The sequence below is a fragment of the Macrosteles quadrilineatus genome, unplaced genomic scaffold (genome assembly GCF_028750875.1).
Source record: "Macrosteles quadrilineatus isolate MER2022 unplaced genomic scaffold, UCM_ALF_1.0 Scaffold_2__2_contigs__length_208266976, whole genome shotgun sequence".
Classification (NCBI taxonomy): Eukaryota; Metazoa; Arthropoda; class Insecta; order Hemiptera; family Cicadellidae; genus Macrosteles; species Macrosteles quadrilineatus.
This window is the reverse complement of record NW_026542595.1, coordinates 170732356-170758936: the sequence shown is the minus strand read 5'-3', so window position 1 is coordinate 170758936 and position 26581 is coordinate 170732356. Positions and strand designations below refer to the sequence as shown.

The 26581-nt window shown below is 33.4% G+C and overlaps 1 protein-coding gene across 1 annotated transcript in view; it reads right to left on the bottom strand.

The window, feature by feature from the left end:
* LOC128985452 (bifunctional heparan sulfate N-deacetylase/N-sulfotransferase) overlaps nt 1-26581 on the bottom strand; it is a 127792-nt gene that overhangs the window by 22240 nt on the left and 78971 nt on the right. The window contains exons 5-7 of the mRNA XM_054404940.1: nt 18828-19080; nt 1215-1290; nt 136-269 (exon numbers count right to left, since the gene is read on the bottom strand). Coding sequence (XP_054260915.1) covers nt 136-269; nt 1215-1290; nt 18828-19080 — 463 coding nt within the window. The remainder of the gene's footprint in view (nt 1-135; nt 270-1214; nt 1291-18827; nt 19081-26581) is intronic.

Below are 26581 nucleotides of genomic sequence, written 5' to 3'. Positions count from 1 at the left end.
GAGAAAAAATACCTTCAAACTGCCACGAAATTATATTATTTGATTTCAAGTTAGTTCAAGCATTTGTCTTGAAATCCATTGTCTAGCAATTTTTATATTCCTAAAATATAAGTAACTTGTTAAAACAAACCTCACCTGTATAACTGTAGTGAGAGGGGTTTGATGTCCGTTCTCATCAGTGTCCCCGAGCCAGTCTTGGCTGTTGTTGTTTGCGTAGGCGAGAGGTTCGTAAGTAGAATGGTTTGCGGTAAACACCGTCCAATCATCACCTGGAAAATACAAAAATAGTTTACAAGTGTCTTCTCTCCCTCTTAATCAAGAGAAATAAGTTTACTTAAAAACAATTTAAATTTTTAGAATAATTCAGGTTTTATAAGATAACACAGTTTGAAATATATTCTAAAATGCAAAATGAGATGAGATAAAAAACTACATCAGCCCAAACTCAGTTCAAAGGTTGTGTATACAAGGTGTTAACACAACAGAACAAGACTAGTCCATATCAATTACTAAATCTAAAAACAATGCAACATTTAAAATATTCCAAGCTATAAAACAGGTTGTAAATCAGCCAGGCCAACAGACTAGATTTAAAAGACGTCATGCTAACATGGTCACACTCAAGAGGTAGCACGTTAAACAATTTAATATATAAGAATAGGATTCTTGTGTTTTTGCACGCCTTGCTTGAGGTAAATCTAATAAGTAACTACTCCTGGCTTGTTCTTAAAGCCAATTATTAGTCCCCATTATCAAATTGGGATGCATATTAAAATGTACTTAAACTCAAGTATGATTGGGAGATCTCCATGTGTTAGATGTTTGAGGTGGCTTTGTTAGCCTTATAATAAAAGTCAAATGATCAAGAAAGGCCGAGTCCATCAAACCAAGATACTGATCGAACTGACAATCTGCAGATTGAAAGGTGTGAGTTACCATAGACAAAAAGAATTAAATATAGACCGTCAGCTGTGCTGCGGTTACCGTAGGTTCTGGCGCACACGGCCTCTGCGCTACGTAACTACACGGCGCTCCCAGTGGTGTGCGCCAGAACCTATGGTAACCATTGCACGGCTGACGGTCTATATTTAATGCTTTTTGTCTATGGAGTTACCCATCTATTACAAAATAATAAAACTAATGAAATACTACTAAACCTAATAAAAGACTAAACTGTGGGCCACTTAAATCATAAGTATTTATTGCACATTTACCTGGTAAAGGACCCCAAGCAGTTTCGCCCGCACGAGTTACCCTCAGTATGGGAGACGCTGCGTTTAACATTGCGTCCTGCAACAACATTGGATAAAGTAATAACACTGTTTGTAGAATAATTAGTATGTTTCACTTGGGTACAAGAGAAACGTGTTTGATTCCGGCAACTACAAAATAATAAAGAGGTTAGGACTGCTCACCCTTAAAAGAGTTTAGCAACCTAAAAAAAAAAAAAAAAACACTGGCTTGAACAATTATGAAATAAAAATAAAAATTTAAACAAGTTATTAAATTCAAACATAGACAATTCCTTTGAACCAGATCTATCAGGAAAGCCTATCAGGCTGTATTCGTATTGTTTTATAAATGAGACATAAAATAGTGTTTATCATTGTGGGAGAGGAAACAGGCTGTTATCAAGCTTTATGGGAAACTCACCACCTGCCAAAGGGGAGAGGGGATGTTGATGGGGAGGGGGGAGGTTTTGTCAACATAGCAAACAGCTGACTCGGGTGTTTGGTTTAAAAATGGCTTTTTAAAGATTGATTTTCAGTTAATTATCTGAGGAGGAGATATAATGAAATTTTCCCACTTCATATTTTACAAGCTCAGTAAAGTAGATTATAGATATCACAAGTTATGACAAACGGTTGTATTGTTAAAAATTATTTACTGTGTGTTTTGCACGTCATAATAAAAAAAAAATCTGTATGGAACTATCTAAGACAGTTTTAAAGTTTTTTCTGCATGGACGGATGGTGACCAACAGGGGGAAATTGTTTTCTTTGCATCAATATCCCATCTATTTTACACTACTCGTCCAAAAGTCAACCAGAAAAGAGTATACCGTTCAAATTTACCATGAAAAACATTTCAAGACAAAAACAGACATGACAGACAAGCTTTAAATTTTAAAATACAGTACTAGGAGAGGTCTACTTAATTATGAATTCTTTGAGACAGCAAATAACACTTGGGGAGTTGAATATGAACGTAAGGTGAGTTTAGAATGGACGGAGATGATCTGTGTAGCCTTTTTACTGACAGGTTTTTAAACGGATGTACATGACTTTAGAAACATAATAATTTCAATATTTCACACTTTTTTGTCTTTTACCACAAGGAAATCCCTAAGCTAGTTAGCTTTACTCATTTTTAACCAAGAATAATGCACTTGTAGAACCTGGATAACAAGACTCTCAAAAGGATTATTCAATAAGAGTTGTTATCAAGGTCGACTTCTTATTGAGGTTTACAATAACATTTGATTAGGGCAAAATAAAATTCAAGGGGAATAGAAAATGACACTTGTTATTGAGGGTCTTGTTATCAAGGTTCCACCAATTCAGAATTTTCAATGCAAACTAATAATTTGAAACCAATTTTAAACATAACTTATTGACTAATTAATTAACACTATTATATTTCATGACACCGTGAACTAAGCACTGTTTGGTTTTGACAAAAAACTACTGACAGTAAAGAGTACTTGTGTAGAGATCTATTTTACGAGAAGTGTTTCAAAAACTAGTTAAAAACAGACAAAAAGCAAAGAGATGCTCAGCAAAGGACGTGAAGCTAGAGGATCTACAAGAATCTGCTGCTTTGAAACTTGCTTCAATTAAAACTGCTCAGCAGCCGTAATAACAAACTGCTTAAGAAATGTTCTTTTTGTGTTTCAATATTTTGTTTCAATTTAAACATTCACTGGATGACTCTCTTCTACTTAAGAGTGTGAAATTAGAAAATTGCAAAGGAACTTGTAAAGGAAAACCTAGAATAAAGCTGCTTGAGATGAGTTTTTTCTTTTAAAGAGTAATCAAATTTGCAAAAGTCTTTTAAATGAGTTTATAAATGAGGATTCTTTATTTTAGTATCCATATTTAGTTGATAAAACAGTTTTAGTTGAAATGTGGATTTTTAGAAAAAGTGAACAGAAACTAAAACAACTGTTTTATGTTCTTAGAGAATTACTTATTTGTGAAAGTAGAATGAGAATGAACCAATTTATTTAACTGTTGTAAATACAAAAATATTATGAATTAAAAATAATCATAACTTTAAATATTTCCGATTCAATTTAACAAATTTATCTTAGTTAACTTAGTTATAAAATGAATATATGTAGCTTTTATACTACATATATGTAATGTATGTAGTATGCAAATAAATTAAACCATTTAAAGATGTCTAATACAATCAAAACTTAAGATACAATTTAATTTTTCATTATCACATTGGCGTTTGGAAATAAGACAACACCCCTTCAAGAGTTGTGGAGAGAGGAAGATGAAATATAGACAGAACATAATCCCTATATCTTAGGACAGAAACACTGGTAACAGAAAGCCTAGTGTAATCCACTACTCTATCTTGCCATCTTGTAATCTTCTAGTCGTAGTTTACTTTCCTAAAGATCCAAACTTTCTCAAGACAACTAAACGATGCTCTTAAGATTATTTATAGCTTCCTAGAAGCCAGTTCGCTAGAGAACTACATAGCATTTAAAGGATACGTCATACTATATATTTTTTACTTAAATTAAATTAAATTAATTTTCATCAATTAGGTATTATTTTACATTGTATTTTTATTTAATACATTGATTTCATACATTATACTAATATTATTAAATATAAATTTTCTTAACCAATTTGTTTCAACCTATTCAAATTTGATGAAACTGTGTTGAAATGCACGTATGAAATGCTAGAACATCCCAATTTTGAGTTTAGTATCTTAAAAATGGTGCATGAACATAAATATCACTTGAACAATATCTTGGTAAGTATTTTTAATTCAGTGCACTTGAGACCAAACTAATATCCACATGTGAAACAACCAAGAATATCTCCGCCTTATTGTAAAGAGGCGTTGAAGGAAATGGAAAATTAATATCGATTTGTGACTTTCTCAGGTTGCTTTCCTGTACACAGATTTATTGTCAATGAAATGTGTTCCTAAGTAATATTATGTATTGTTTCGGTTTATTTTGTAGTAACTGATTCAACACAAATACACTAAATAAAAATGTTCTCGGTAAGTATTTGTGTTTTTTACTTTTTTTGCCAATTCAGTTTAAAATGTTATTGTGATCCGCCATTCAAAAACTTAAATGGATAAAGTGAATTTTAGAATTTTCTTGGGTAGTGTATTTCATAAGATGAGTTGTCAAAAGAACAAAAAAAAACTTTTTATTCTCAAATACAAAGTGGCTGCTATTTGTTACTTCTTTGTTTTTAGACAAATTGTTATTTAGTTTTTTTAAATAATATAAGAATGTGTTTGGAATGTTTTTGTTACTAACATTTTACACACAAGATACAGTATTACCTTACGTGTATAAGATGATAATCTTGATTTTGCTGACATAACATCATAAAAAAATTAACTAAAAAAAGGAACACGAAGACATTGTTAAGCCAAAATTTAATGCACTCATAGTAATGGTGCATCCATCATTATTTACTGTCGCATAAATTGATTGAATCTATAATGGTTGGACAACTTTGTGTCCAGTAATGAATGCTTTAATGAATTTTGTTTCCGCATATTGAATTCCATTAAACACCAAAACGTTTTGATGGATTCTGAAACTAAACAGAATTTTAAGATTATAATTGTGTTTAATGGCGTTATAAAACACATTTATCTACATTCTGCTCGATGTAGGCCTATACGTGATGGTAGTATATCATTTTGCTATTGTTATATACGACATATAGTGATTGTTTTTTATTCTTGAAGCTTTAATAATTAGTGCAATTATGTTTATGTTTCATTTTACTGCATTAGTACTTTTATACATAAAACACCAAAATATGTGTCAAAAATGTGTTTAAATTAATAAATTAAAATATCAAACGTTATTTGGAAATTTCAAATTAGTTGGTTGTAATATTGCATGATGTTAGTTTTTAAAACTGAAAATAAAATATTTTGGTATATTACACATACAGGGTTAGTAAAAAGTGTGGAGACCCCCTGTTATTTTTTTAACGGCCCATACTAGAAAAACTAAACTTGGCATACCTTTATGGCATGTTATGAAGTACTTTTTGGGCATAACCGCCACTTGGTGTACATCCCCTAAATGGGGGATTTTGGGGGAAACTCAAATATTTCAAATACAAAGAGCCATCGAGTGACCCCTCGTTTTAAAGGTCCTGGTAAAAGAAAAACAACAACGCAAACTAGAGGTCTCTATCTCAATCCAGTAAAAAATGGCAGCCAATTGAAATTTTTAGAAGTTAAATTTAACTTACAGCTTTCCAATTCTGGGGACCCCCTGTAAATTTTGTTACGGCTCACACTAGGCAAAATAAACTCTACACACTTTTTTGACATGTTATGAAGTAATTTTTAAGACTAATAGCCACTTGGTTTCCAAACCCAAAATGGGGGATTTTGGGGGAAACTCAAAAATTTTAAACGATAAGCCCCATTGAGTGACCCCTCATTTTGAAGGCCCTGGTAAAAGAAAACTAACAACGCAAACTAGAGGTCTCTATCTTAACACAGTAAAATATGGCAGCCAGTTGAATATAAAATTGCAAGTTATTTCTGATTTCTAAAGATTCAATCAGCTTCCATTTTTTACTGGATTGAGATAGGAACCTCTAGTTTGCGTTGTTAGTTTTCTTTTACCAGGGCCTTCAAAATGAGGGGTCACTCGATGGGGCTTATCGTTTAAAATTTTTGAGTTTCCCCCAAAATCCCCCATTTTGGGTTTGGGAACCAAGTGGCTATTAGGCTTAAACATTACTTCATAACATGCCAAAAAAGTGTGTAGAGTTTAGTTTGCCTAGTGTGAGCCGTTACAAAATTTACAGGGGGTCTCCAGACTTGGAAAGCAGAAGGTTAAATTTAACTTCAGAGAATTTCAACTGGCTGCCATTTTTTACTGGATTGAGATAGAGACCTCTAGTTTGCGTTGTTGTTTTTCTTTTACCAGGACCTTTAAAACGAGGGGTCACTCGATGGCTCTTTGTATTTGAAATATTTGAGTTTCCCCCAAAATCCCCCGTGTAGGGGATGGACACCAAGTGGCGGTTATGCCCAAAAAGTACTTCATAACATGCCATAAAGGTATGCCAAGTTTGGTTTTTCTAGTATGGGCCGTTAAAAAAATAACAGGGGGTCTCCACACTTTTTACTAACCCTGTATAATTACGAGATATAACGTACTATTCACATTAGGCATAAAAATTAATTTGGAATAGTGTTTTGGTTTGTGGGATTTAGTTGGAAATTTTATGTTATACTAATTAGATAGCATATATATTTTTTTTTTAAATTCGTGCTCATAGTTAAGTCCAACAGTTGGTGGGTTTTTTAAACAACATTGAACTACAATGTTTTAAGCACAAATGGGTGAAAAAAGCAGATTGACGTTTGTAAATGGAAACAATATTTACGACACGAAAGTGACAAGCTTGTTATTGATGATGGTGAACCAACATGTGAAATTGTTGTTGGGTAAATATGTAAACAGAACTTCAAAATTGGGAATCACACCACCAGCGACTTTTCCAGCCCTATTTACATGGCCTGTTGGCCTTTCTGTAAAATATTCATTTTGTAACCAAAGCAAGATTCAAAAAATATTTTTGAAAGCATTTGTGTCGATATTCAAATATTTTACTTTATAAAGGAACAAGTATTACTAAAAACCAAATTACTTAGGTAATTTAATAAAAAAAGATGAATTTATCGCTTGAATAGAGTACCAGTTTAGATTAATAGTCGGTCTAATAGATACATGGACTATCAATTAGATAGACGATATGGACAATGGAGCATAGATTACTGGATACACGAATCTAATAGATATAATTAAATATTACAAAAGAGTGAATATATGACCTTTTGCTTTTATCGATAATGATAATAAATAGAATATTTGATATATTAATCTAATAGATTAATTAAATTTTATAATATAGCAATATATTGGAAATATTATACCATTTAGCTTTTGATACAACGAGTAGACATTCCATTTATATGAATCAATTTAAAGCATTTTTTTTACTAATATTGATTTTTTATTTTTAATAAGACTGTTAGTGGGGACAAAAATACGCTATAGTTTTCAAACTCATTCTTTCAGTCAGACGTCAGTTGGTGTGTAGGAATGAGGAGCGGAAATGGTATTTTACGTCAGGATACATTCTCGGTGGTTCAATTTTTAACTTATCCTTTTCTATATTGGCTGCAACTTTAAAATAGGGATGGAATTTAAATTGATTACCTTGCATCTTCAGTTGAAGGTAAATCTAGGCGTTCAATCACCTTTCGTATGTAAGTATCTCAATCAATTTCAATCAATTTATTGTTTTGTTGTTTCAATATCAATCATTTATATTAAAAAAATAAAGGCAAGAACAAGACTTGCCAAAAGGTACATTAATACGAATCATTATAAAAACATGAATTAATAAATTTCCAATTATGGACTTTTTGCAATCGTACGGAACAAAAAAAAAATAAAATACGACTGAAGTCTTACTCAGACAAGTAGAAGAATATTTCCTCCCTGAATCATAAATTACCAAATACTTATTGACTTTTGACACACACGAATGAAAAAAAAACATTTAAATTATTTGAAAAAGTACCAACCGAAAAGGATCGCAATAAGTAAGAAATATTTCAATATCAAAGCCGTTAACCTAAAAAGAATCCGGCCATGATGGATCCATACTACCAATAATTAATGACGATTTGTCGTTATAGTAACTGTGACGTAACATAACCTTGATAAGGCGAAGATTCACTTAACTAATTAGCGTTAAATCAATGTAAAGGTTACAGGGGAAAATGTTATTGGAAATCCCTTGTCCGTGAGTGATATTGCTGCTTATTATCGTTGACGTTATTGACTCTTCTACCATTAGTGTAATTAATGTTCTTTTCGGCTTTGTATACGAGATAATTTAAGAGTTTGTGGTAAAATAACTTAATCTGGAGACAGTTGTTGCTTTACAGGAATTTAAGTATAAGTAGCCTATATGGATTTTCCAGGATTAATTAGGTAAGTGAAATCAACAGTTTAAGGATGTGTTTTATAAAAAGAAAAAAATAGTACACTTCAAACAAAAAATAAGTTCTTATAAATAATACAAGATGAAACTCAAATTCAAACATTGAGGCTTAGTATATATGTGTTAACAATTTTGAACGTAAATTTTTCACTGTAAAATATTATTTGATTTAACACGATAATTACTTTAAGCACATGTTTTCCCCAAAATGTTAAAATAAATAATAATCATAATAATAATGCCTTTATTGCTTTCTGATAATTTTACATTGTATAGCAAACGTCAATCTTATTTACAAATAACCAATATAATAAAACAAAAAGGTTAGTACTATATAGGACACCTAATTTCAATGGCCCTTTTGATGTTGAAATAAATTTGCACTTAATATTTATGATTCAAAAATTAATTAGAAAATTCCTCAAAAACTATAGCTTTTTTAACCATGTTTACACACTATAAAATAATTTACGACACATATAAATTTAAAATAACATTTCCCTGCAAAAAATCCCTCATAAAAAACTCCGCTGAAACTTTCACTCGTAATAACTCACCGCGAGATCTAATATTCAATTCCGTCTTCCGAGGTTTTACCCGGTTCTAGAGACTGACTCCTTGTACATAATAGTGGCATAAATTACGGCAGTAAATAATATTAGACATGAAGAGCAATAAGTTACGCGTAAGCGACGGCAATAAGTTACTGCTGGCGACGAGATTACAGATGACAAGCAGAGACGAGGGATTACGCGGGATTTGAGTAAGCTTCCCCACTTGCTTGTAGAGCCCTAGTGTCTAAACATTGGCTTCTTTCACCACTACTCGGCATAAACATGGCGTAGTTTACATTGTTGAAAGTGGAGAGGCACGCTCGAAAACGGTGATCACATACTGTAATTGTACATTTAATTCGGAACTAGCTTTCATCATGGGAAAGGAGGTTTAAGATAAATTAAAATGTGTAAAGTCTATATAGAGACGAATTTCAAGACAGGAAAAATTCGTACTATCGAGGTATTTTTCATAAATAGGTTCGTTTTATCGAGGTTTAAAACTGTCGCTATTCGTTGTATTGAGGTTTCTCTCCGCTCTGAGATAATTACTGAGGTATAAACTAGGAAGAAGGATGGGTTGTGGTTTCATATTGAGACAAGCTTCTGTTTGTTTTGATGTTAAAATCATGAGAAATTCGTCTTATAGAGGTCACATTCGTCTTGTAAAAGCTTTGTGCTAAGAATATTCGTTGTATAGAGGTTAATCAGTCCTATGTCACAAACAAATTCATCTTATGGTCTTTTAACCTAATTACTACGTTGTATAGAGGTTTTTAACATTGACCTTTATGCAAGTTTCAAAAGGATTTTAGGAATTTGTCTTACCGAGGTTCGACTTTAGTGGGTGAAGGATGTCGGAATAGATTACAAATTATTGTAGACACAACTCACAAAGAAATGGGGGTAAAAATAGACTCACTGAAAAAAGGTGGACCAAAATTTATTTTACCTTAAAAATCAAGGTTTTACTGTTTTTATTCAACAAGAAACTAAAGAAACACTATCGATATAGAAATGTAATGAAATTAATTAACTTGTGGATTAAAATTTTAATGAATTTGTAAATTACACATTTTCAAGTTCAGTTTGTAAGAAACTATTCATTCTGTTTGCAAGAAATGTTACTGATAGGCCTAGAGCTAGTTTTTAAATACAGTTTCAGAAACATTTTTGATTAACTACATAATTACTGTTGTGTAAAATTAACAGTAATAATCTTAGTGTTTTGTTGGATGTTTATTACTGATGCAGATGTAACTATGCAATATTCTTTGTGAGCTGGAGATATCACATCTTTCAATATAAAATCCAATGTCTACCTCCCCATCCTAAAATACTAGGCTCTATATCCCGGAGCAGTTTTACCACAGACTAGAGTAATATTACTCTTGTTCGTGGTTTTCCACATTACCTCAAGCTCGGCCTCAGAGAGTCACGGGAGTTACCCATAGTTTCGGGAATTTAACCTGGGGCCTCGCCTCTACACCAGCTTACTCCCCCCCAAATCTAATAGTAATCACGATAAAATTCACAACGCTACCAAAAAAAGAAAAGTGTAAAAAATAACTTATATTCCACTATTAAGCACAGAAAATAAATCGACGCTGTGCTCTCTACGTTCAACCAAGAATTGTCTTCCTAGTTGTACAAGGCCTAATTAAATTACAAAGGTGACTTTCAAAGCAGCACAGGGTGTTCCTTGCACTGGTTGTAGGACTGCAACCCTTGTAAGTTTCCCCCAATATACTCTAGTGCGTGAATGATGCTTGAAAACTGAGCTGTGTTGTCTGAATTGATGTCACCCCCTTTTGATCTTACAGAGCATCATAGCTTTTACGACACGGACGAGAATATTCTCGCAAACCGGTGTGAAATCGTGAGAAAAGTGAGTTGAATCCATATGTTAAGTTTGTGATTTAATATTGCCCAATGTTAAAAGTTATTTAGTTACAAACATATTCAGAAAACGTTCGGACGAGAATATTCTTGCAAACCGGTGTGAAATCATGAGAATAAAGTATTGGAATCCATGAATAAAGTTTGAGAAAAGTTATTTGAATCCATATGTCAAGTTTGTGATTTAATATTGCGAAATGTTAAAAGTTATTTAGTTACAAACATATTCAGAAAACGTTTGGACGAGAATATTCTTGCAAACCGGTGTGAAATCATGAGAAAAGTTAGTTGAATCCATATGTTAAGTTTGTGATTTAATATTGCGAAATGTTAAAAAAATACATTCAGCTGAAACATTTTAAAATATTTTAGTTAAAAACATATTCAGAATAAGTTTTAACGAGGATATTCTTGCAAACCAGTGTGAAATCGTGAGAAAAGCTAGTTGAATCCATATGTTAAGTTTGTGATTTAGTATTGCCAAATCTTAAAAAATACATTCAGCTGAAAATCTTTAAAATTATTTAGTTACAAACATATTCATAAAACGTTTTAACGAGAATATCAATGCAAACCAGTGTGAAATCATGAGAAAAGTTAGTTTTATCCATATGTCAAGTTTGTGATTTGATATTGCCAAATGTAAAAAACATACATTCAGCTGAAATATTTTAAAATATTTAGTTACATATTTAGAAAAAGTTTTACATTCCCAGTCCAAACACTGATACTGTTGCACAAACGGCCATATTAAAATATAAATTAACTCCAATATACTGTTTCCTAAACGATGCCATTAAATTTTTAACGAGGAGATGCATAATGAATCAATTGAGGTAGGAAATACTAAATGGTGTAGCCACAAAATTAACAATTAATTGTGTGAAAACATTTTTTAGGTCAGCTGTCATTCAACCTTCCCGAAAGAGCTAATGATATATTTAAAGCTAAAAGAATTGTGGAGCAACACATTTTTTAATAGTAAATTATTGGGGAAATAGTGGACCTACGGTTTAACAAATTATTGTTAGTTATTGATTGTTATAAATTGTTATTTATTTGTTGATTGTTTCAAACTATTTTGAATCCTGATAAATAACAAGAGTTGATGAAAAAATACAACTATTTGAGAAAAACCCGCTTGCCTAGTAATTACCATTTTAGTAATTTTTATTATCTATACTTATTTAATACGCAAGCAGGATTTTTGTGACAATTACTCCTCCGAAACTACTGAACCAATTGACATGTTTTTGGTGTCATTGGAAAGAGCGTAACGTGAAGTTGTGCAGGAAACTTTCTTTTTAAGGAAATAATTAGAGAGTGAGGCCCTGGGGCCCTTTAAAGTTTCATATTTATCCATAAGATTAACATGGGAAACAAAATTTGTTATGGAACTCCAGCTGTTGTGAGAAATTAAGATCGAAATATTTATTGATGGTATCCATGATAACAAAGAACAACCCACAAAATTAAAACATGTAAACAAGCAGAACTAACTGTCAAATTAATTTTGATTTCACAATTCCACACAGCTGGTTCAAACATATTAAATACTGCATGATTATTAGAACAGGAACGGTAGGGATCATAAACATTAATCAAATATGTCACTCACCCGAATAATTTTTGTCTATGCCCGAATGTAAACATTTAACATTGATTAAATGTAACTGTCAAACTATATGTTAATGTCATTAGTATGGAATTCTTTCAACATTATTTGTTGATCGAGATTGTTTCAATATTTTTGAACTGCTGTAGTAATATTTTACAGGAAATAATTGTTAGATAAATTCATGGATATAAGTAATACCTAATTCAGATTCTTCAATCTTTGCTGTTATTATGTATCCGCAGCAAACCTTCAGACTAAGCGAATTTCCATTTACCTGGCTTAATTAATACAAAGATTAATTATTCCCTTAAAATGGTAATTTTTCCTACTTAAATAACATTAAGTTAATTTTAATATGAGTACTTAGGTTTGCTGCTACAGGGCAGGTAGGTGTGTTTTTGTTGAAATGTTGATAGCTAAGTATGATTGTTATTGGTTTGCAAATCCTGTATTACTTTACAATTGCTCGAATTCGAGCAACATGTACACTAGTTTATTATAAACGGTGATGAAATGTGATTTAAAATCATGAACTTAAGTATTACTTAAGTAATTTTTCAAATAAATACAAAGAATTAGTACAACCGGATATTTATTAGGACATAATAAATCTCGTTTCCTCTGGGTGATTCAAAAAAGGGTTTCTGGCCCATCCAATTTAGAATCTGCGCAAGTATTTTATATTAAACTTTGACCGACATTTTAATTCCGCAAAAGGTAGAGCCATAAATCAGGAAAGAACATTTATTACAACATTCATTAGACTACGTGTGAAAGTTGACTGACATTGTGAGCCAATAAATCCATACTGACAGTAATTAATGAAGGTTGGCACTACTGTTCTGAACATTGCGATCAAACAGTTACTGTGTTAAATATATACGATTGATTTACTAAATGAAACATAAAGAGTTTTGAGCATGTGAATTATATTTTAGTTATTTACAGGGATACAATACATTATATGGCTAAAAATAATGGTGTTAAATAGAATTATTTTTGTTTTATTTTACATCTCACTTACCCTTGCTACATTTAATTAAAAATATTCTACTAAAGTGTTTAAAAATAAAGCAACAGGAGATGAGTTTCAAACTTTGTCTATATTGGTGATATTCAATAGTAAAACTTGAATTAAAGTTAAACTTACTCAAATATATATGGATCCCTAGAAACTTAATTGCAATTTACCTACATATTGGGAATTTTGTAATCACAATTATTTCATCCAAAACCAGAGTTATAAGAGTGATCACAAATTATAATCCACTTGCTAGGGGGGTTCCCGTGTGCATTTTATGTATAGAAAAACACCCTAAGGGATCATGTAGGTACTATGTGGGTTATCATTTTTCACGTGGGTGCCAGCTTGGCAGAGTGGGCATAACCTCAGAATCCGCCATTTTAAAAATGGCGGCGGCATTTCTTACATGAAACTCATCGGGAGCTTATATCTCGAAAACGGAAATATATAGCGAGTTACTTTTATTACAATAAATGTTGCTTACACAATAAGAAACAACTTTTGTATTTACAAAAATGCCTTAAATATAACTATTTAGGAGTAGTTGAGCAATTTATGCTTATGTAACCTATACATTTTTACTCTGTTTGACAAAAAACATTCTAATATCTTAAAAAAACTGTTCTTTTTAATTTGGCACATAGCACTAATTGTTCTTTATATCTAAGGTCTAAATACCCCCGCCGCAGCAAACCTGCAGAATTAGCAAACATTTACCTGGCTGAATTTCTACTAAAATATTAAAATTGTCATATTTAACCTATTTAATTTAAACATATTTAATTTTATCTCTGTTGCCAAAAAATCTAATAATTATAAAAAAGCTGTTATTTTGTAATTTGGCACATAGCACTAATTTGTCTTCTCATTTAAAGGTAAAATACCTGCAAAAAGCATTCGAGAAGCTTCTGACAGATATATAAGTTATTAAAATGATATAAAATATTTTTAAATTAATTTTTTGTTATTACATGACGCATACAAATTTTAAAAGAAATATATACCTTTCTATATAATGAATTTTTATTATTACAAATAATAATAAATATACGGATGTAACAGAAATTATTGTTATAATTCATAACATTTATTATTAAAACGGCGATGGAGCGGGAACGGGACCGGCGGCAAAGTTGGTGCATCGGCCAAGCATTGACGTCTCGTTAACACAACCAGTAACTTGACATTGGTGGTAGGCTGCTTTGGACTGATTGTATTGATATTGAACTAGTTTCGTGGATCATTAAATTTGAGCGCAGTTATTGGATCTAAATTATAAGCCTTTTAGGTTAAGAGGAATATTTTTTCCCTTTTATAGTCATCAGAAAATGAAACTGTTCACAATATACTTGTGTGCATTGCGGCAGTCAACTATAGGAACACTTCTACATTTAAAAAATGACAACACGGTATGCCAGCTAGTTTCGTACACATGTGTAGCTTTGATTGGGACAGGTTTTGAAGTTGCAGCCTTCTAATAGATCACTTGGGCAAAGTCAAATCAAATTTTGACCAAAAACCAACAAAGAGTAACCACCATCACTGTGTCCAAATCTCAAAGGATCAAGTTGAAAAACGTGTTCTTCCAAGCAATGGATTTGGATGTATGTACAATAAAAAGCACGTAAGATATGCTGTCTAGTAGCTCTACTAGACAGAATTTCTTCACGAGCAACGGATGCAGTTCTTTAAGAGTATTCGTTGTACAGTGACAGTACAAGAGACTCCAGTACATTGACAGTGATCCAGTGTCTTAAATCATTCATAGTTAGATCATTCATAGCTTCACACTGACTATCCTTTTTTTAATGTGAACTAAAAACTAAATACTTCTCTGTGGTTTTTCAAACTTTTTCTATCCCTTCCTCGCAATCTTTTCCAAAGTCCATTAGCAAAGTACTTGGATTACATTTTAGGGTAGCACGCTTTGTTCCAAATTTGCTGGCAAAGTCCCAGCCCGTTAAAATATGGAGTGTTGGGTGAACTGAGCAAAGGTTACTTCCAAGCCTGTTTGCTATAATGTGAACTAGTAGGTACATATCATGAGGTTCTGACTGAACCAAGTCGCATCCACAATTCCTGCAAACCTTCCGAAGAGAATCCATTCATAAAGTGCAAAGCCAACATTACGACATCCTGTATCCGAAGACAAAACTACGACTTAATTTGATAACTCGAGCAAAAATGATCCAATTTTAATGAAATTTATCACAAACGTGTAAACCTACGTTTTCAGACGAGTTTGGACTAATAAACCAGCATGAACGGACTATGGGAACGGGGGTTTGTGGGGAGTTTTATGGGGTAAAAATAGATTTTTCCGATTTTCGACCCTAAAAACACGAAATTTTATAATGAACCAAACAATTTTGTAGAGCTCAAAAAAGAAATAATTTTGTATATTGAAGCGTTTTTGTTTGCCCAAAAGTTACGGAGATAATAAAAAAATAAAATTCCCATGTTATTCTTAATGAGAATAAATAAACTGTTTTAGTTTCCTTGTTTATGGATATATTATAATCAAATTATTTGAAAATGTTGTTTCATTCATACTAAGCTATCAAAATTTCAATAAAAATATTAAAAAAAAAACACCTCAATACCTTTCCTAAAGCAGCAAACTTAAGTACTCATTACAAATCAATGTAATTTAAATAGGAAATCACTCTGTCAATTTTAATATTTTAGTAGAAATGCAGCCAGATAAATGTTTGCTTAGTCTGCAGGTTTGCTGCGGCGGGGGTATTTAGACCTTAGACGTAAATAGCAATTAGTGCTATGTGCCAAATTAAAAAGAACAGTTTTTTTTAGATATTAGAATTTTTTGTCAAACAGAGTAAAAATGTATAGGTTAAATTAGCATATATTGCTCAACTCCTCCTAAATAGTTATATTTAGGACATTTTTGTAAATACAAAAGTTGTTCCTCATTATGTAAGCAACATTTATTGTAATAAAAGTAACTCGCTATATATTACCGTTTTCGAGATATAAGCTCCCGATGAGTTTCATGTAAGAAATGCCGCCGCCATTTTTAAAATGGCGGATTCTGAGGTTGTGCCCACTCTGCCAAGCTGGCACCCACGTGAAAAATTATAACCCACATAGTACCTACATGATCCCTTAGGGTGTTTTTCTATACATAAAATGCACACGGGAACCCCCCTAGCAAGTGGATTATTAGTTAAATAGTATGAAAAAACGAAAATGCAATTAAAATTTCACAGAATGCATATTCCTACTGTTGGATATTGATTATTGTTCAAACGAAGTATTTCTATCTTGAAATATCCCGTGTAATCTTACAACATGTTTCGCGGTGACTGATCAGGAGGATGTACCAGAATATGTGGCCACTCGAAACAAGTACTAAAATTATATCCCTTAAGGCATTTGAAGGTGACGAATCTATATAATTAATACGCTACATGAAACTTTGTCGGTTGAACTCCTCCGCCATTTCTTAACCGATTTTATCCGTTGACGTCTCATTGGAAAGAGCGTGTCGCGTGGATTTGCAAACTGGCCTTACATTTTTGAAAAAGTCCCTTGGGCTTTGCCCCAGTGGCTGTTAAAGTTCCCATGTTATCCTTATGAAGAACATAATTGTTTACATTTTGATCAGCTGTATAATTTAATTGCTGTTATTTATTTTTCAATCCTATGAAACGCATTGCTTACATTTATTTACTATTTGAGTTTGTGTAAACATAACCCCCAAGATGGATCGTGTTAGTATGGTTGTATCTTAAATTTGTGTATTTATCGTTGTTTTGTGTCGCTATGACGGATCGTGTTAGCATTATTGTAACTTAAGTTTTTGCATTTATCGTTGTTTTGTGTAGCTATAATTTGTTTATTTGTTGTTGTTTTTTTCTTTTAAATGCCTCCGACGTGACGACAACGAAACATAGACAGGAGGCGCAATCGTGATAACGACCGCAGCTACAGAACAGTGGCGCGTAGTAGGCTTAAGTCAGCACCTGACCCTGGACAATCTCAACTATTAGGTTACAAATGCGCCCCAACACTACCCCAAAATGACTTTTCGTTCTCAATTGGCCCTCTATCAATTACCTGTGTTGCCTGTACAGCGAGGCATTTTGAGAAGGAGAAAACCGGCCGGAATGCTTTAGGTTTATCAATAACGAAGATAAACATGGTTTGAGTTACACACCGGTGATCTTTGAGTTGACTCTTTTAAACTCATTGTAAATATGACTGTTATTCGTTTTGAAATAACTCCTGTAATACTTTGGAATTGCTCGAATTCGAGCAACATGTACACTAGTTCTTTATTTAAAATAATACAGCAATCTTACTTTTATTATGAAATAAAATCAAATTATGTACAATTGTACATTTTACAATCTAGAACAAACCCTAAAGTATTTTTAAGAAATATAACACAAATTCACCGTACTAAACCCTTAAACAATAACTAAAACCAACTACAGTAAATGTATAGCACAATGTTGTTCTACAAGGCTTACAAGATAGCACGTAATCTAATCGCTGAAGGAATCACGAAGGGAGGCTCTCCTTCATTGCACTAATTACTGGAGTTCAATCAATGTACAGCTTGTTACTTCACTATATTGTCTCCAAACACTTGCAGTAATCAATTTATCACGGAGCGTGTCTTAATACAAGGGTGTCTTATAATGATTAATCTTTTGCTTTTTCTATAAAGATAAAAGTCAATTATCATTAGTAAATTTTTCTGGTTGCATTGGAATGGAAAAAATCGTAGAAATTATTTCATCCGCGTGAATATGTAATGTTGGAAATAAAAAGTGCTGGGGTTTTAAAAATGTTCAACTCTGCAAGTAGGAAATGTTCCTCGGTTAAATACAAGGAATTAGAGCAGTGCTCTTTTTGGCTTTTTGGTATGAAAAAAGATGCACTTCAACTTGGTGTCAGTTTTTTTTGGCCCGAGTTTATCACATTGGGAGGGCATTAATTGCGCCAACTGACCTGACCTGAGTCAGGTAGTCAGGTATTCCTGAATTTCGCCTATTACTCCAGGGAGCAACCCGATTCGTCCATTAACTGTGCCAAGTGGCGGCCCTCTTTGGCTGTTTTATCGAGTAGGTTAGGTTAGGTTAAGTTACGTTAGGTTAGGTTAGGATGATACGTAATCAAGGACATCTCTTTTGTCAGAAACTCACCCCTACCTGACTTGGGCTTGGCGCAACTAAGGAACATTCTTTGGGTCCCTTTAAGGGCTTGGCGCAATTAAGGAACTCTTTGGCGCAACCAATGCACGACCAACCCACTTCAATGCAGCTCTTGGTACAAAAAAGTCAACAACATTTTCATTCATCAGAACAATCCATTGAGAGAGAAGGATTTTGTCTTACCTCGAGTAGAATGAAAAAAGTCTTTGTTGAGTTCGCACAAAACAATAAATTCTACAATACAATATTCAGAAAGTATGTGACGTTAAAATTGTTATTCGGGGAGCTCACCTTTAATTTGAGGTTGGTGTGGATGTAGAGGGGGAAGCCCCGTAGTTGCGCCCCCACCAGGGTCTCCTCACTGTGGGGTACGAAGCCCACAATGCCGACGCTGTATTCCCGGCAATACTTGTCCAATAGTTCCCGGTTCCATTTGTCCATCTGCAGGTATTTGTTGAGGTTCTCGAACACAATCACACCGTACTTGCCCTTGTCAAGGTTGGTGAGCACCGGCAATGACTTGCCTGCCACTTCCACTTTGTACCTGGAACACAAAAATTAAAATTGTAAATATCTGTTTACTTGATTTTACAATTAGTGATGATTCATCATTAAATCATTAATGATCCTCAAAAAAGGTTTACTCAGGTATGGGCAAGACGGCTGGAATCCTTGTGAGTTCCAGAAAATTTAAAAAGTTTGTGAATACTGTGTATGGTAGAACCTGACTCCTGGGGATTAAACAATGGTCAAGGCCCGGGTCGTTCCAGGTAGAAAAAGGTTCAGGAGAAAGGTTCCAACATACAGACTATAGTGTATAAGTGTGTTGGAGAAACTATCTTCGTGAAGGTTCATTGCTCAATTTTGCAAAGGACAAGTAAGCACATTCATTGAAAGTTCAGTGCCAAATATTATAGTAGAGTGTAGGAGTGCAAAAGAACACTACTGTAATAAGAAAATCAAATAAAATAAAGACGTCCGAAGAAAAGTGCTAATAGCTATAAAAATCGTTCATGAAATCAAATTAAATGAAATGCAAATTTTTGATTTTTTCAGGCAAAGTTAGGGCTACATGGCCCTTTCTTACACTTAACCTGACATTCATAAATATATAGAAATACTAGCTGACCCGGCGAACTTCGTATCGCCTAAGTTATAGGTTTCCCCTAAGACAGACCGATGGAAAGAAAGTACCGTTACGTTTAATTTTCAAGATGATCTCGTTCGCATCGCTCAATCACGTCCTGGTTGAAGTTCGTTCGCTACGCTCACTCACCTTTGGGTTGGAACTCGTTCGCTGCGCTCACTTGCCTTTAGGTTGGAGCTCGTTCGCTACGCTAACTCGCCTCCAGGTTACAAATTAGCTAAGTTGACAATTTAGTCAACTTGAAACATGAATGTAGTTACAAATTAGCCTAAGTTATAGGTTTCCCCTAAGACAGACCGATGGAAAGAAAGTACCGTTACGTTTAATTTTCAAGATGATCTCGTTCGCATCGCTCAATCACGTCCTGGTTGAAGTTCGTTCGCTACGCTCACTCACCTTTTGGTTGCAAATTATAGTTCGGCCGCTTAGAAAACGACCTGCGCGCTAATGCTAAACCAATGCTGGAGGAGGTCGCTTTCTAAGCGGCCGAACTATAGCTGTTGTCATAAATGTAAAAGAAATAATAGTGCTGCACCCTGTTGGTAATCCTTGTAACTTTAATACTATTGAACATCATAGAACAGAACCAACTTGTTTAATTGAAACAGCTGTTAAGATTCATTAATTCCGTTTCTCATAAGGTTAACATGGGAAACTCCAGAGCCAATGGGGCGGAGCCCTTTTAAGTATTTCGAAACGGGAAATAGTTTACGTCCGATTCGCATACCTACAGAACTTACACACCAAATTTCATTACGATCGGTGAAGTCGTTCCGGAGGAGTTTGCAGACAAACACTGTGACACGAGAATCTATCTATATATATAATACGTGAAGCCGTTTTTTGTTAACGCAACTCCTCCCTTATATGTGGACCAATTTCAACGTTTGAGGTGTCAAAAGATTCGTCTCAATATGTAGTTTTGCAATAAGGTTTTAGAATTCTAAAATTCCTACTCTTAAGAGCGTGAGGCCCACTCAAAGGTCGGGGTTTCCCCATAAGAAATACATAGAACAAATTTAAAACCAAAAAACAGCTGTTTATAAGAAGCTGTAGCTTTTTGGGAGTAAATATTGATGTTTGTAATATGTAGTAGGTTAAGACCAAGTTAAACAGTTCAAATCAGTTTTGTTGGAAGAACAGAAAATGCCTCAAGTTCAAAGAAGAAATATTGAACACGGTAGTAGGACGCAATTAATAATAAGATATTTTGTGCGTATGAGGAGAGTAGAAAAAGAGAGACCTGGTCTAACAGATACCCATCCAGATAAACATTCACTTTGTGAGATGAATAATATTTGCCAGTTCTGCTATGCAACTTACTTTGGAAGTGAAAAAATATACGAAGCTCATAGTGTTGTCACGGTGGAAAAGTAAACTTGCCTAAATGTCAGATCAAAAATGAATGCATGCAAGAAATGTTTACTTCAGACACTGACAGATCGAGATATTTCAAAACATTTTGTTAAAATTACGTTAACCAACTTTCAATGGTGTTGCTGCTTTAGCCTATTCAAAGCAGGTTATGGTTGTTCAGTTGGTAACCCCAAGTTTGTGGGTAAAAAATGGAGCACATGAAATGGTTGACATCACCCCACTTTTCAGGTTACTCTACGGAGAAAATTCGTTTGATCGGGGGATGTCTCAAATTAAAGAAATAAAATGGCCCAACTTTAATTACTCAAGAAAGGTTATCAGTAAGGTAACAGTGTTCTTCAATTCTCAATGCTGGAAAACTTTGTTGCAACATATTAACTCGAATTGAGGCAGATCGTTTAGCATTCATTAGAAGTTATCAGTTAAAATCGAGAGCAGAAATGATGTAGGTGAACCTTGGTGACGCCATTAGAGATATTTAAAATTAGTTTCTAACAAGTTTTCAAATAACTCTAAGATGTAACTAAAGTTACTAGAATTTAAGCATAACGTTTTCCTCGGCGTGATGTTTCATACTAGCCGGCTCATTGAGCCGCACGGGTTCACTAGTTTTATATATTAGAGAAGATAGTACGGTGGGATTACCTAATCTAATTAAACACAAACACATTTAAGAATTTAAGTACATTTATTATAAAAAAAGCAAATAAAAAAAAAATACACACTTTCTTAACACGCATCAGCAAACGCGCAAAGAAACAGTAGCCTAGAAAACGCCAGCCGAGACTATCTGCTCAAAGTAGGGACTCTTTAAGGCTACAGCTACGCGACCTAAATGCGGCCATGTGGATGTCGTAAAATAAAACAAGGTTTTAACCCAAATAATGTAAATAAAATCAAATTATACACCAAACCAGGTCATTATAAAATCCAATGTTTCTGACAATCAAGGAGAATCCTTGTTTGTAGTATACTCGATTTTCCATACATAGCGTAGTGCCCCAGTCACAATTTATAGATGGCCAAATCAGAAATTATAGCTAATCCCAATTTATAGCCGATGTCTGATCACAAATTATGGCTAATACCCCAGTTTTAGTGTCACAGATTTGACATCGTCATTGAGCTGTCAAAGGACGAAAGCTGCCGGACAATAGACGACTGCCCTTTGAACAAAGGTGTTCATAGAGTAAAGAGCGCATCGATTACCCGTACCTGCTACGGGGCTCAATAGAGTATTGTGGTAAAAATAAAATTCGATTGATTTACAATAGCCAGACGTCAATTATATTGACGTCAATTAGGTCAATTATTTTAGTAGTCACACAAAAATCCTGTATATTTCAGGTAAAAGTTTCTGTCCTGGGAAATCAGTTTTTATAATAGTTTACAGAACGATCACGTGAAGATAGTCTTTCAGACAGGAGTAGAAGATTTAAGGTACAAGCCTTGGCGAGTGCCTTTAAAACTTCTACGAGTGTCTACGCGAGTTGCGTACACTACTGTACCTACGACCGTTTCATTACTAACAATCACTGCTCATAACGTCTAAGATGTTTTCGTTTGTGACCTCTCATTGCCACCGTGATGCAACTACTCATTGTCCCAACCACACTTATTGTATAATCAATTAAATTGGCATTTAGCTAATAAGTTGACGTTCGAAGCATTACAATTTCTTTCTCAATCCTTGAACCTCATTGGTCCAAACTTGAACTGTAAAGTACAAAATCAATTTTAAAAAGAATATTTTCTAAGAACTGAATTGGAAAAGCTAGTTTAAAAAACGTCGTAGGTAAAATAAATTACACACCATAAACCATTAACAATATGACACAATATTGATCCAAGGGGGGGGTGGTCCCCCCCCCTTGGCTACAGCCCCAGAGACCAAACGAGGCTAAGTTAAACGTCTCTGTGAAGATGTTTGGTTTACGAGTTAACACCCGCTGAGACAACCAACCACCTTCACAACGCAGTTACAACGTTACGCCCCACCCTGCTGAGCGTCTCACTCCCGGCGATTGTAAAATATATTTTACACATAATAATTTGTCAAATAAGTCCTTGAACTTTATCAACCTTCTAAGGTAACATTCCTAGACCAAAGAAAAACTAAAATAATAACATTTTATTATTTAACATTTTAAATATTGGACCGTTCCATTAATTCACTACCAATAGTTTTTAGAGCAATATATTATTAGCAAGTGGTGGTGAATTATACTTTTGTTAGGTCAGGTTAGGTTGGTATAGAGTTTAGTATAGTTAGAAAACCCTAACCTAACCTAACCACATTCCACTAGTGGCAGCGAATTAACGAAAAAGGCCCAAAATATCAGTAAACATTTTAAAAACTCATAAATTACCTGTACAACTGCTATTGTGGTGCTTTTTCAAAAAAATATTTTTTATTTGAATTTTTTTATGAATTGGAATTTGTTACATAAGTTATTAGCACAAACACAAATTTTAGTTTTAAAATGGCGGCCACTTAAAACTTTCTATCTGAAAAAAAAACTTTAATTTAATGTTTAATTTAGGCAATTTCTTTTCTTGAAGAAAATAAATTCATAAATAATGGAGGAAACTTTTTTTTTAGATACTGAAGGTATGTATCAATATTTGAGCTCATTGGGTAACTAACAACTAAAACAGCTGTTTATTTTAGCTTACTAGCAGTGAAATGTTACCCAATAATTTTGTTGGAAAACTATAAAAAATAAAATAGTTATCCTAAACTAATCTGATACAACTTACATAGGTACTGTAATAAGAATATCACACACAAAAATTAACTTTTGGACAAATAAGAATAAGGTGTTACCCACTTAAAACTTACATACTAAATATACAGTTCGATTATTATTATTTAATAAATTATTAAATAATATTAAATAATAAATAATAAAATAATCTAGCAAATTGATTAAAGTTGTATTTGAAATTATTGGGACTAAAACTTAAAAATCCTTTTTACATTTTGTAATACTAACGCAAAATAATAAATGTCTCATTAAATCACAAACATTAAAATACTATTTGTTAACCGACTCTCAAATAAGTCCGTTAATTGGCGGATACTTTCAAGCAGGAGTTTGTGTGGAGGACATTAAAGGTGCAAAGTGGTACTTTGTAGACCCGAGAGGAAAAAGTTGCTGCGCCAGGCAAATCAGATCACAGCAGTTTTCAACAACTTATTTTACTGGTCCTTTTCAGCAGTATTTTCACATCAGTGATCGGAAAATCGTTGTAAAAATTCTTTAAACCCATCATACATATAAAATTATTTAATTCGAAGAAAATATATGTTCTTTGATTATAACAAAGTAGGATCATAAACTAGAATTATGTACGATAGAAAAATAATAATTTTGTAAAAATTCGTTGACAATTTTACTTGTAACTGTAATCACATACTCACTAATCTAGTATTAAATCGATAGTTGATTGGAAAATTAAATGATATATGATCCCTTGGATATGGTATATGAAAATTCAATTACTTGATATAAACATATTTCATGAATACTAACTTAAAATTTTATCATATTTACTAAATATATAGCTAATATGGTATAAATAATACACCTAAAAACTGTAAAATTGATTGTTTTTGTCGGACATGATCGCAAACAAAGCTTTAGATTGAATTTAACACGGCAAATCAAAAATTTTGTGAAATGTGTTTTTTTTATAAAAGTTACTTAAACCAAACCAAACGTAGTACAACTTTGGACAACAGGGTGGCCGAAAGTAGAATACAATCTCAGTCAAGCAATCCAAATGTGGTTAGAGCCGCCACATTTAATTATCAACAGTCAGATAATTCATGAACAACCATAGCTAACTCCATTCTGCAAGTTATTTGCACCTTCCAGTTCCATTTCAGACTTTGAAAAATTAAGTAAAAAATCTCTTAAGTAACAGACTAGAACAAGTTAAAAGATGTGTTGCCCATATTGTCATACTGACCAGGAAGTTGGTTTTCGATAAAAATGTCTAGTCAAGTTTTCAGTGATCAAATTTATAAAAGACTGGGCTGTTCATTGAGAGGGCCGTCATTCATACATCTTGCGGTGGTAAGGTTAAGATTATCAATCATTGAGATAGGGACGTCACCTAGGTGCGTATTTTAACCCATATGAGTGAAGGGTGATTGTAGGGTGTGAGATCTGTGTAGCTTTGTTACCAACTAAGATCAGCTGTAATTGATATATTTGGTGGTTGAAGAGTAGGAATAAGTCTATGTAGGTTGCATAAACCCCTTCACAAACATTTCTGTAGTCAAACCTTTTTTTATTCAACCTACCACAATATTTGTAAACACCAGTAGAACAGCTGTTGACCCGCAAGATGGCGATATTCTGCGCCAGCCGATGACGTTGTTGTTGTATGATTGATACGAGAGCGCTGTTGTGTCGAGTGGCACATTTTGATTACACGTTTGATGAATGGAGCATGTCAGTGTTCTGTAACCAGGGTCGGGTCGACTTTCAAACCTACCACTTCATAAATAAATTGTTAAATACCCCCACTGCAGCAAATCTGAAGACCAAGCGTATTTCCATTTGTCCGATTGGGTTTTGAATTGTTTTTCCTTACACATATAAGATTATCTTCTATTTCATTAGGTTTAAGGGGTACTCATATTTGCTGCTGCAGGAAAGGGGAATATATTTGTCTAATGTAAATAGTACGGTATGGTATGAAATGAATAAATTTGCCAAATTTTCTTCTAACACATCCATAAACGAGCAAACTGCAAGTTTTAATTTTCTTTCTAAGAATAACATGAGCATTTTTTAGTTCTAGTTCAATGGAATTTTCTCCGTTTAAACGTACAACGAGGTGTACTAAATTATTTTGTTTTCGAGCTCTACAAAACAGTTTGTAACGAATCTGCGAAAGATGATATTTTGAGGTGAAAAATAATCTTCAACATTAACTACACATCACAACAGGCTTCAAATTTAACAATACAATAAGTCTCCTAAGGTGTAGGGCGGGATAAACTTGAATGAGTTCGCAAACCAGCATGATCGGACTATGGAAACGGAGTTTTACGGGGTATTATATGGGGGGTTTTTCTAATTTTTGATCCTCAAAACCAAAAAAGTTCCCAATTTCTCTTGGTACCATTTTTATAGTTTAAAAAAGCAAATAATTTAGTACATTGAAGCGTTTTTTACGGTTATTGGTCACGGAAAAAAATAAAAAATCGTAAATTTAAAATTAACATGCTTATTGAGAATAAGTAAACTGTTTTAGTTTGCCTGTTAACTTATACATTTTGATCAAACTTGGCAAATTTACTTATTTTATACTAAGCTATTGATATTCTACTAAAACCCCCACTTTATTACCCTCACTGTAGCAGCAAACCTAGGTACTCGTTGAGCACAATGTTATTTAAATAAATTTAATAAAAATGCCAATCGGGCAAATGGAAATTTACAGGTTTGCTGTGGCGGGGGTATTTTGATTTCAAACTACCGTGAACATGATAGTAAATATGATA